This window comes from Bos javanicus, chromosome 1 (genome assembly GCF_032452875.1).
Source record: "Bos javanicus breed banteng chromosome 1, ARS-OSU_banteng_1.0, whole genome shotgun sequence".
In the NCBI taxonomy this organism is placed as follows: domain Eukaryota; kingdom Metazoa; phylum Chordata; class Mammalia; order Artiodactyla; family Bovidae; genus Bos; species Bos javanicus.
The window spans coordinates 153959697-153972454 of record NC_083868.1 but is presented as its reverse complement, the minus strand read 5'-3'; the positions used below and the strand labels follow the sequence as shown (position 1 = coordinate 153972454).

Genomic DNA, 12758 nt, shown 5'->3' with positions numbered 1-12758 from the left:
GTCTTACAAGAATGAAAACTGCTGTTTTCTGCCACATGGATTCCATTTGTACTGAGGTTTACTCAGGACTTAGGCAAGCAAGATGCTCTTCAGTTGCTGCCAGTGTCTAAGTGAAAGTGCTTGCCTTGGAGGCCTGTGTTGTGTCCCAGGTGCTCACGTAGCTCACACCCCGGGCTGCCGCGCATGCTCACCCAGCGCGCGCCCCGGCTGCCCCGCGTGCTCACCCAGCGGGCGCCCCGGCTGCCCTGCGCGCTCGTGCAGGTTGCGCACTCGTGCAGGTTGCGCGCACCTCACAGTGCACCGGGCGCCAGTCAGTCTCGGCCCACTTTCCTTACAGTCACGTTCCTACCAGCACAGTCACGTGTTTGGAGGAACAGACCTCCTTGAGCTCTGTACTCCCTCCCACTGTCAGCACTTCACCACCCACAGGCTGGACCTGTGTCCTCTGACTCTCTCCTTTCCAGCTCTTCTTCTCTCCCAGCTTTTATTAAAAAAAAATCACACTGAATACACTTAATCCGTTTAGGTAGGAATGACTGCTGGGGTTTAAGGCTCCCAAGGGCTTTTGCATCTCATAAAAAGTGATCACTTAATCCAAACTAAACTCATACATAGAGTAAATGGAGAAGAGATTTTAACCAGCTGGTGGTACATTCCTGGTGTCCTTTGTCCATTCTGGGCTGTCAGCACCCCAGTTGGAAGCCAAGGGCAGGGACAAACTCCAGCCAGAGCCTCTCTCAAGAGACTGCCAGGTGCTGGCCTCAGGACAGTTCTAGACTCTTCCAGGTGGGTTTGTATCTGTAACACATTGAAAAGGTGACTTGTTCAATAGTAGGGACAGGAGGCCAGGACCAGGATTCTCAGAGCAACTACTCTTATTTCTCTGTAAGATTTTCATGTACTCTACCTCATAGTCTGGTAATTATAAACCTTTCCTATTCCAACTCCAAGCTTGTAAACCTCTTGGGAGCAAAGTATCTAACTTGTGCCTTCTCCAGAGAGTGCCAACATTAGGCCCTTACTGGGTGGAGGATCATTTAAGGTTGCGTGACTTGTGACTGGCAGGGCTGGAAATAGGACTCAGGTTTCCTTATGCCTTGTGCCGCTCTAGTGACCCTTCCTCCCACTGCCGTGTCAGTTATCCGTTGCTGCCTAACAAACCACCACAAACCCCACTCCTCAAAGCAGCGTTGCTGCTGCTCACGGGTTTCCAGGGCAGGCGCGCGGACAGGGCTGAGTTGGGCTGCTCTTCTGCGCCGCCTGCTGCTGGCTGGGTTACTCACTTGACTAGCTTCAGATGGGCTGGGCCGAAAGGTCCAGGAAGACATCACTCACGTGTCTAGAGCCTCCTTGTCTCCTGTGTCCCCCTTTCTCTCCATATTGTTCTCCTCTTGTTCATTATCATAGCATGGACTTCTTTACAGCTAAGTATGGTAGCTGCCTTCCTCTAGTAAAAGCAGAAGGAAGCAGAAGTTGGCAGGCCTCTGATACAGTGTGACTTCTGCTGCGTTCTCTGGATGAAGGCAAGTGACAGGACAGCCGGGATTTGCGGGGAAGGGAAGTAGACCCCACCTCTTAATGAGCAGAACAGCGTGTACATCAGGGAAGGAATGGATAGTGGCCATCTTTGGAGACGAATCATGACCGAGGTTAACCAACAGATGTAGTCTTTTTTTGTTTCCTGTGGGGTCCTGAGCAAACAGGGAACCTCAGGTTTGTGTAGAGCCAAAGGAGAAAAAGGAGAAGGAAAATGCCCTGCAACACCTACCCAAGGCCACAGTCCTCATTCCCTGGCTGAGCTCCTGGTTGCATTATCTTTATTTGAGTATCAGAAGAGAGGCCGTTGTGCTTGGTGGGATGTACAGGGTACATCAGGACGTGCTTTACGCGATGTAAAGTACAGGTTCAAGCTTGGGCCACCCTATAGTGGGCATTTCACAATAATTTGTTTTTAGAGCAACTGCTGTGTCTGTTCTGCATCAAGCGTTTGAATGCATGTTCCTAAAGGCTCATCTTCCAGGCAGCCTTTGAAAACAGGGCTTTTGGGTGTTGTGTGTGTGTGTTGCTCACACAGGGTATACCTGCAAGCCATCTTTCAGCCATTAACTTCCATCCGTGTGTCAGATTGTATTCAGTCTCTTAAGAAAAAACATGTCTTGGGAGGTTTCTCTCCACTTTGTTTCAACAACAGAGGATTCTCATTTGGAGAGATAAGTGTCTGACCCTGGAAAACCAATCTGCCAGCCTTGTCCAGCTCTGGCAACATCATTTCTTTGTATTCCAACTAACTTGGTTTAAAATGTCTTACATTATGAGAATTATTCTCTTTTCTGAGAAAAACTCCCTTAATCTTCTAAATTTCCTTGGGAAATTTTTAACATGCATTACTTTTTTTCTTAAAAAAGCAAAAGCTCCAGGCTTTATCCATTTGTTACAGTTAGATTGTCTTTCCACCATTTAGATAATTATCCCACCCAGAGTATTTTTCCCTAGAAACAATTAAATAAATAAAACTCTCTAGTACTCTATCAAGAGAGGAGATGTAAGAGCAGCCATCGGGGCAAAACTTTCCCAAGTGCTTTGGGGAATCTCATGTTTTAAGAGATTATCGTGGTCTAGAAAATGAAGAGATTTGTTTTAAACAAATGGAAATTTCTGGTTTCTCAAATGTGTATGAGAAAATGTAATGGTTTTGTACCAGCTGTCTAGGGAGTTGGGTCCACTGAAGTCCCATTGACTCTCAATTTGTGTGGCTCAAGAGTTATTGAAGGTATTTTATGTCCTTTTTTAATACAAGTGTGTATGGGTGAACATTCACACACGGCAGGAAGCCAGCGTTGCTGTGAATCACATTTACTCCTCTGTCTCACTGGTGGTGGCAGGGGTGGGTTTGCTCTTGTTCATTTGCTGATTCCTTTTGTTTTGTCTAGGACTAAAATGACATGGATGGCAGCTCTTTAAAACAGTCCAGACCTTTTGGAAGACTCTGGGGATTTTCTTTGATTTTTGTTTTCATTTTCGTATCTTTGCCCCCTTCATTTTAGGAAGAAGAATTAGAAGCCCAAATTTCCTTCCTTCAAGGACAGTTGAATGACCTGGATGCCATGTGCAAGTACTGTGCGAAGGTGATGGACACTCATCTTGGTGAGTGCAGGGCTCTGGCCCTGGGAGTGGTGGCAGCACCGGCCGCGGGCGCCGGTGCTGAGTGCTTCCCACGAGTGACCCCGTGTCACCCTCGCAGATGAGGAGACCAGAGCGCAGAGATTAGTCAGCTTTCCCCAAGTTATAACACCAGTCAGTGCAGTAGAGATTCAGAATCAAGCAGTCTGACTCTAGATTTCAGCTCCTAATGGCTACACTGCCCTTTCTAAGTATCTCTCTACCCTCAAACAAACAAACAAAAAATCCCAGAGCTTTCTAGGTCAAACAGTCAACTCTGCTGTTGTGCTAATCTATCTGTAATCACTCATGTGGTTATTTGGCAGTGCTTTCTTTATTTTTTAAATATATATTTTTTAATCAGCTGTCTGAAATACATGTCGGGACCTTTTCTTCCTTCTGACTGTGCCAGTATTCTAAGAAGTGCCCTCGTGTGCCCTTCAGGTTACACGTGAGTGGCCCATGGAGTCCTGGGCCTTACTTGCTACATTCCTGAAAGCTCTGTGTTTTGTGTTAGAAAAGGTCTCTACTGGATCACCTGCGATTTGCTTCAGGAACTCCCTGCTGCTTAACAAAATGTTTAGACTCCACATTGTGACCGTTCTCAGCCCACTTGTGGGCATCCTTTCCTTCCGTCCTCCAGGGCCTAGCATCATAGTTTGGGAGGAGATGAGGGAAATCAGACAGATACTCTCGTGGACGTGCCAGTGCTGTTCTGTGAGTGTGGAGCATTTCGAGGAGTCGGAACACACTCCCCCTGTCAGGGCGCACCAGAGAACCACCGAGCGCTCTTCCCTCCAGCGGGGTCCCCAGCGTGGCCCGTCTCAGGGCCTTCACTGGAGACAGACTACATCACACTCCGTCCATTGCCCAGCCTGTCAAGCAATGAGTCCATTACATGCGGCCAAAATGGCCGCATTTGGACGCAGCCCAAATGCACTGGCCTCGAGCCAGTAACAAGTGATCTCTTACGAGCTTGGAGCCGCGCGTGGCCCGCATGGCCGACTGCCTCCCCAGGTCTCCCCAGGCCACGTCCCCGCATCTCCCCTGGCTGCCTCCCCATGTCTCCCCGGGCTGTGTCCCGGCCCTGCTCTGCCCTCGGCTTCCCTCCATCCTCCAGGGAGAGGGCGCCGGAGGAGGAGACAGTGGGAGAAACCCTGAAGGCGGGTCCCTTCACATCCAGTCCCCGCCACTCCAAAACTGTTCATACACTTCTTCACGGTCAACTTTTTAAATTCAGATAAATTAATTTTACACGAATCTTATAGCATCGCAGTTTAAAGTGCATCCAAAAGAAGTAATGAAGAGGTAGTTTATAAATAACTGATGTAAATTCCAAAATTAATTTTATTATTTAAATTCAAGTTTAATAGTAACCATGAGTATATGTGTGTATGTACACACTGTAATTTTTGCTTCTCTGGCTACATGGGTGACCTTTGTGTTACTTAACTTGGGGTTTTGACCAAAGTAGAAGAACAAAGACGTGACTGCAAATATTTACTCTAGGAGTTCTAGAAAAATCTGGTAGTGGGATGTTTCCAAGTTGTTTGGTCCACATAGCAGCTTTTAAAGCAGCTTTTACTTAAGCCTCAGGATTTCCAAACAGCTTTTACTCTTTTAGGCAGCACTAAAAGAACATTTTTCTCATTGCATGGGATGGGAAGCACTTTTTAATTAAGAAAACCTCTTATCAGCTGTGAATTTTCAGCTAACCTCAAAAGCAGATTTGTTTTGTGTATATGTTTCACTTTCGGCCAGAATCCCTTCCCACAGCTGTCGACTTCTCTTTGCTATGGAAGTAGCCTAGCTGCATCTTCACGGTGGGGTTGAGAATCCCTGGCCCTGGGGCCTATGGATTCATTTTATTTCATCCGCATATGTAACGCTTTATCACAGGGTGTTCCTGGGTTGTAGGCAGTTTGGATTTTAACCAAAATTTGAGGAAAGCGTAAAGGCTGAGGTGTGAAGCTCTCGATTTAGTTTTTTACTTATTATATCCTTTAAAAATGACTTTAATACTCAACATATTTTTCTCCATATAAACTTTTCTGTTTTTCCAGATCAGTAAAGTAGTGCAACAGTTGAAACTGAAAAACCCACTAGTAAGTGATTGATTATAATATAGTGATGCAGTCTTTATAAAGGTTAAAGTACATAAGCATAAGGAGACGTTCATCTAGTAAGTGAGTGATTATAATATAGTGATGCAGTCTTTATAAAGGTTAAAGTACATAAGCATAAGGAGACGTTCATCTAGTAAGTGAGTGATTATAATATAGTGATGCAGTCTTTATAAAGGTTAAAGTACATAAGCATAAGGAGATGTTCATCTAGTAAGTGATTATAATATAGTGATGCAGTCTTTATAAAGGTTAAAGTACATAAGCATAAGGAGATGTTCATGATGTATTATGAAGTGAAAATACCAGGTGGCACAGCAGAATGTATTTGATGTGGAAATAACCATTGACTGTGGTGGTCTGAGTGAGGAAGAGCACAGAAGGGCTTTCCAAGGGGCTGGTCTTCCTCTCTGCTTGGAAAACCTGCAGCTGCTTAAGGTGCCTGCACCTGGCACCTTGAGGGTGATCTGTATGCTGCAGGCACAAGTCCCCTCTGAGACCAGCTGCGGGGATTCCCCTGACGGTCCGCTGGGAACAACTTGGCGCTTCCATAGCAGGGGGCATGGGTTCAGTCCCTGGGCAGGGAACTGAGATCCTGCATGCCATGAGCAGAGCCAAAAAAAAAAAAAAGCAGCTGCAGCGATACCTAAGCAGGAGAGACAGGCTCACAGGCATCATACAGACACAGGGTTGAAACCAGGCTCCGTCACTTCTGAGATCAGCCTGCTTGTGATGGTACATAAAATGGATTTGCCAAGATCTGTCTCACCAGTTCATTGCCAAGACTAAGATATTTTTAAAGCCTCGCACAAGGCCTTCCCTCTTAGCCAGTGGTTAAGAATCTGCCTCCCAATGCAGGGGACACAGGTTCAGTCCCAGGTCAGGGACTGAGATCCCACACACCACGGGGCAGCTAGGCCTGCACACTACGGAACCGCGTGTCAGCACGGACGATCCCGCGTGTTGCGACTAAGACACGATGAAGCCTGAATACACATATAAAGCCACCGCTGGTTCAGTGTGCACACAGATCCTCTCCTTCCTCTTGGCCATTTTTCCCACATGCCACGGGGCAGCTAGGCCTGCACACTACGGAACCCGCGTGTCAGCACGGACGATCCTGCGTGTCGCAACTAGGACGCGATGAAGCCAAGCCTAGATAAACACATAAAGCCACTGCTGGTTGAGTGTGCACACAGATCCTGTCCTTCCTCTTGGCCATTTTTCTTTTTAATTTAAAGTCTTTGTTGAATTTGTTACACTATTGCTTCCATTTTATGTTTTGGTTTTTTGGCCCCAAGGCCCGACCAAGGATCAGACTTACACCCGCTTCCCTGGAAGGTAAAGCCTTAGCCGTTGGACCAGCAGGGAAGTCCCCATCCCCTTAACTCCTGGCTGTCCCTCTGGTGGCCCATCCTGGGAGACCCCGCCCGCCCACGACCAGAGGAGCTGAGCAGTGACGGGTTGGGGCCCCGCGGCTGGACAGTGAGAGCTGGGAGCAGCCCTGTTGAGTGTCCCTCGGTCAGACCACGCGCAGGGACGCTGGGGTTGGGTCTGCAGGGCCTCACGTTAGGTGTGTGAGCGCTCTGAGCAAGAACAGCCTGCCCAGAGCTGCGTGGTGCCTTTGCTCCCCTCAGCAAAAGCCCTGCTGAGCCTGGCTGCCCGCTCCTGAGGGGCCTGGGGTGGCCTCAGATTCTCATCCCGCCCCTGCCCTTTTCTGACGTTAAGTATTTTCACTGAGTTCCTCTCAAGGAAATTCCATATCAGTCTATGTTATTGTCAGATGTGCAGTGATATCTTAAAATGTCAAGTACAGTTCAAGACTATCTTTTTAACAAAACAGATACAGAGAAAAGCATCTCAGTTAAAAATTACAGAAAGACATTTGTTTAAATGGCCCTTTAATTACAGAGGTAATAAAACTGACTCGTTAGCAGTTTTATTTCCTTATGGTTCCAGAACCCAAAACTGAAAGCATTATTTATCAAAAATCTACCAAAATTCTCATTTTATTGCCTCCACGTAACTGAGCTTTGTCAATTCAAAGATTTAGAGACAGGAGTTGAAAATGTGTCTTTTATGAAATCTAAACTTCTCCTATCAACTTGACAAGACTTTCTCACGTGTTCATTTTTCTGTTGCTATAGTCACACCCCTCCCTGTCATGCTGACAACTGACAGCATGAACCTCCGTGGCTGAGTTGGGCTATTTTTAGGCTTGCCATCGCTCACACATAATTGCACGTGGGTGAGCTGCCTGCACTTCTCTGATCTGTGAGCTGCTCCCAGGGGAGGGGTTTCCAGCCTCTGTTAGGTATTTAGTTTGCGGCAGCTCGTCCTTTCATTGGTGGTTCACACAAACAGTGGGAGGGTGAAATGCAGTGAATCAAGGTGGGTTAGAGTTATGCCGCCCAGCAGACCTTAGACTGCTGTCGAGGTGGGCACCCTCCAGGCCATTACAGCTGTTGCTCGTTTCACAGACGAGGAAACCGAGAGCCAAGGCCTGGGCGGGACAAGGGACACAGAGCTCGCTGGCGCAGGTGCCCAGGGCCTGTCCCAGGTCCCGCTGCTCTTCCCGCGCTCCTGCGGAGGCCCCGCTGCAGCCAGGAGCCAGACGTCGGGTCTGCGGTCTTAGCGCACACCCGAGCCAGCTTTGCACTTGTCATAATATTTATGCAAGAATTCGCTGTAAGAAGAGGTCATTTTTGAAAATTAGTTTATTTGCCTCTGCAAGAGCTTTATGAATCTGATTTGCTGATATTTAGCAAAATAGCATTCAATAGACGTTTTTGAAAGTGTTTAACAAGCAATTAACTAGTGACATCTGAGAGACAGAGAAGGAAACTGATCACCAGGCAGCTCTCCCTCTGTCAACCACATTGTGCTGAAAGCTCTTTGTAATTATTAAGAATGTGAAACTTTGCATTTAATTGCAGGATGAGATCTACTTCTCCTGAGAGTCTTGTTAGCAGATTTTGACTTGAAGCTCTGAAGGTCTGCACTTCCAACAGCCCCCAGGGCACCTGGTGATACTGACCTGTGACAGACACCAAGCAGCCAGAGCACTTAAGATCACTGGGGCAAAGTGCAGCTCGGGTGTCCCTAACACTGTTAGTGTGTCCCTCCCCCGCCCTGCAGGCACACGTGTGGGAACTCTGTGGGAGGAGTGCCCCCCGCCCCCGCCACCATCTGAGGCGCCTGCACACACCCACACCCGCGCTGCGCTCAGCCTCTTCCCAGCCCTGCTCGCTCCTCGTGGAAGGCGCTTCTCCCCAGATTTGATTATCAGAAGCTTTGGAAGTGTATTTCTTGCAACAACCTTATGCATGCTAGGTCACTTCAGTCTTAGCAACCCTCTGCGACCCTAGGGTCTGTAGCCCGCCAGGCTTTTTGGTCCATGGGATTCTCCAGGCAAGGATACTGGAGTGGGTTGCCATGCCTTCCTCCAGGGCATCTTCCCGACCCAGGGATCAAACCTGGGTCTCCTGTGCTCCTGCATTGCACGCGGATTCTTTGCCACTGAGCCACCCGAGCAGCCTGTACCAACCCTACACCTATTGGGAAAACCTCAGCAAACTATACGCTCTCTTAGCCTTTCTTGGGCTCCGAGAACACCTCCCTGCTCACGTGGCCTCAGTGCGGATGATTCATCTTTCATCATTTTGTTTTCCATCTTATGGCTCTCACCATCTTCCCACCCACTTTTCCAAACTGAATCTTTCACTGTCTTTCTCTTTTGTAAATATAATTCCCAGATCCTTTATCTTTTTTTAAGTAATTTATTTGTTTTAATGTGGGGCTAATTACTTCACAGTATTGTGGTGGTTTTTGCCATACTCCGACATGAATCAGCCACGAATGTGCATGTGACCCCCCATCCTGAGCCCCCTTCCGCTTTATCTTTCTAAACTGTCTGATCGCCTAACCTGTCTCCCCGTCTCCACACCAGGCTGCTTTTCCACTTCCTCTAACCCCAGCCCATCCAGCTCATGACCCAGGGGGCAAAAGACTTGTCCACCCCATCCCCTGCCTCAGCAGAAACAGTCCTGCCACCAAAAGCCCAAAGGTTCAAGGACCTTTTGGCTCAGGCTGAACCTAAGAGCTTGTGAGTGGGGGCAGGTGGGGCCTGGGACGAGGAAGCTGACCGTTGCTGCCACGGCGTGTCCAGCTCCCAGCCGAGCAGCAGCACTTAACTGTCCATGAGTCATCGACTGGGCAAACTCTTGTGGCCTGAGATTCGCAAAGAATATGTCCATCTTAAGCCAGTTGTGAGGGTCTTATTTGACTAAGTGATGTAATTTTAAGATAACCTTAGCCAGACTTCTATCTCATTGCTCCCAAGTGAGAGGGGATGGTGGTAAAAACCCCAGGCTGTTTCCTACTAGTGAGGTCCTCGCCGTGTTTCTGCTTTTATTTTTAGAAATGCATGTTCTTCCAAAGGCATCTAACCATTACTGGAGCTTAGAGACCTTCTAAGTTGAAGAATAAAATCAGCGTCTCTCCTAGTGGACTTGACGGTAGCAACCGTATCATGAACAGGATAGATTTTACCCTGAGAAGCCGTGCTCCGTGCCGGGCTCTTGGCTGGCAGGCAGGTAAATCCTAAGAGAAGAATCCAGAGTCTGTTGAGGTCAGTGCAGGTTTGGAACTCTGAGCTGAGCACACTCGGTTCACTTAGAACTATTTATCGACCTGAAGACTCATGATGCGCGTATTGAAGCAGCCTTCCCTCGGGCTTCCTAAGGATCGCTCCTCTCCCAGTGCGGAGTGTGCAGTCTTCAGCCATTCTGGCAGCTGCATGCGAGTAGGGCCCTTGACTATATTTTCCGTGTGATCTGCTCTTTTGCTTTCTAAGAAAAGACTGCACACGGAGCATCAGACTCAGCCCTTGGCTCCCAGTAGACCGTCACTAACCACGTTCCCTTTGCCTGCCCCTCAATCCAGGACCCATGTGATCGTGCTCATGTCCCTTCATTCTTCACCTGAAACACATCTCACCCACATCTATTCCTCAAGAGATAGAACCAGCCCTCATGCTGGCTGGAAAGCCTCACATTGGCCATTAAGCCAGTATTTCCTCAGTACCTGCCCTTGGATATGAAAACGGGTTTGGGGAGCAGTTGGTTGGGGGTGGAGTGAAATGGAGGAGTGCCTTTAAAGTCAAGCTCAAGGTGAATGGAAGAGGAGAGCGAAGCTTCAGAGTAGGGAGAGAGCACAGAGACTGTAAACCTCATTAGCAGTGCCTCAAGTGACACGTGGCTCCAGGGAAGCCAGCAGTCCCCCCGGAGCACCAGCGAGCCGAGGCGCTGGGGGCTGGGGCTCTAAGGCCAGGGATGCAGTGAGCAGGCCTATGCAACTGAAGACCAGGACGTGCCGTGCAGAGCCGGGCGGTTTCGGGGGACTTTTAGTCGTGGGGCCTCGTCTCCGAGTGACAGTGACAAGAGTGAAGGATAAGCAGGACAGGGCCCAGCGAGTGGGCAGGGGCGGAGGGGAGGCCGGATGCTTGAATGCGTTACATTGATATACGGTTATGTTGATGAGATTTTTGTGGGATTTCCACAGAAGTGGTTAGTTTTATGAATTTTTTCCCCCTTTTATTTCAATGTCCCAACATCTGTAATGGGTAATGCTTAAATATAAGGAGATTATAAAGAACGTAATCTTCCTTCTTCACAGAAACGAAAGAGCCTTTATATCATCATTTATTCTGCCTCTTACTAGAAGGAAAAATGTGCGTTACTTTGAAAATTTTCAACATTTCACGTTTCTGCCTTTAATATCATGAGGTATGAAAAGAGACTATGTTTTTCCTTTTTTACATAGAGATTCGACTTAAATTAGTACATTAGTGACTGAGAAGTTGTATGTTAGTAAAACAGTTATGAACACTGCCTTGAATCACTGTGTGGTGGAACTGGCTAGGCAAAGGCTTTACACGGTCAGTAGTTTGTGAGTTAAATAAAAACATTTGCATTCAGGGCATTTAGCAGCCTCTGAAGGTAATCTGTTTGGACTTGGATTTGTAAACCCTGAATTGCTTATGTGCAGCTAGTTAGCTCAGTTGATTAGAGCTGAGGTTTAGCCTTAAAATGATGGAGCAGGCAATGTCAACCCGCTCCAGTATTGCTGAGATCGTCCTTGGACAGAGGAGCCCGGTGGGCTACAGTCCGTGGGGTCGCAAAGAGTTGGACATGACTGAGCTACTGAGCACGCAGCCTGAAAATGAAGTGCACGTTTTTGTCTGTGTCCACTTTCTGGGGAGAAGATCTTGGTTTCCGTCAGATTCAAAAAGGTGAACTCTGACTGAATCCAGGAAGCCGGGCGGGAGAGCTGCGGGCGGGAGGCCCTGCTGAGGACACCGAGCTCAGGCTCCTCTCCTCGGGGTGCGCCCTGCCCGCGGCCCCTTCCGTGAGAAGGCCTGGGCGATCTGCCAGGGGACGGGCAGTCTGGCTGCTGTACGAGGCCAAGGGCGTCCCACCCAGTTCTCATCCACCCGCATCCGTGCCGGTGACCTTCTGTGGAAGTGGGGTCTTGACAGACGTCCTCACGGTGGGAGGACGGCAGGAGGGAGCACCTCCAGGGACCCGAGCGCAGCACGCCCGCCCCACAGCTCTGACCCGGCCCTCCACTGCGAGCGTGCGTTCCCCTCGTTTTCAGCCACAACGCTTGTCCATTAGCTTCTGGTCCATTAACCCCCAAGACAATAGACACACCAGGAAGCTATTTATGAATTTTTCTTAAAGCAGAGCAGCCCAGAGGCAGGCAGTGCGAACAGGTGCTGTTGCCGCAGCCCTGAGACCGTCGTCCGCAGGCTCTTGAGGGGACCCTCGGGGCTTCTGCTGCCTTCCAGGGGCACGCGGACAGGGGAGGCCCCAAAGGCACAGAGTCAGCCCCCGGGGCGCCTTCCAGAGGCTCCTGGGGCTTCCCTCACAGCGCGGACCACGGCTGTCACAGGACCACCCGGGGCAGGGGGCATGGAAGCGTCTGGGGAGGGACTTGGGGGGTGCCCACCAGCGCGCGCCGGCCTAAGACTCCAGAGACAGCGGCCGTGAGGTCAGGGCCGCGGCTGCCGTGCTGTCAGGGGAAGAGGAGGCCCTGAGGAGCAAGGGGGCTTCCCACAGAGGCTGATGGACCAGAGGCTTCTGCTGCTCTGGCTCCTTACCCACCGCTGCCCTCTGCTTTCCCGCCAGCACGGCCACTGCACCCTGAAGTCCTGGGGCTTATGGGAGTCTGCCAGCAAGGCGGGGCGGGGCGGGGCTCCTTGTCCATGGGGTCTCGGTCCCGGGTGGCCAGCAGGACGTGGTGAGACCTCAGCTCTGAGTGGGAGAGTCAGTCTACACACTCAGACTCGGATGTGTGAAACTCTTGTTCTGGAGTTCCATTCCCAGCAATGGCAGCCCGAGGCCTAACTCTGCCGGTTAAAGGCAGACTTGCTTCTTTACTGGTCCCCCGTCTCATCTGGACCGAGGGCCACAG

General features: G+C 49.5%; 1 protein-coding gene across 10 annotated transcripts in view; it reads left to right on the top strand.

Annotated features, from left to right (window-relative positions):
* The window catches only part of TBC1D5 (TBC1 domain family member 5), a 599010-nt gene that overhangs the window by 579567 nt on the left and 6685 nt on the right, over positions 1-12758 (top strand). For all 10 annotated transcript variants that reach the window (XM_061427849.1, XM_061427904.1, XM_061427893.1 and 7 more), the window contains one exon: positions 3045-3144. In XM_061427849.1, coding sequence (XP_061283833.1) covers positions 3045-3144 — 100 coding nt within the window. The remainder of the gene's footprint in view (positions 1-3044; positions 3145-12758) is intronic.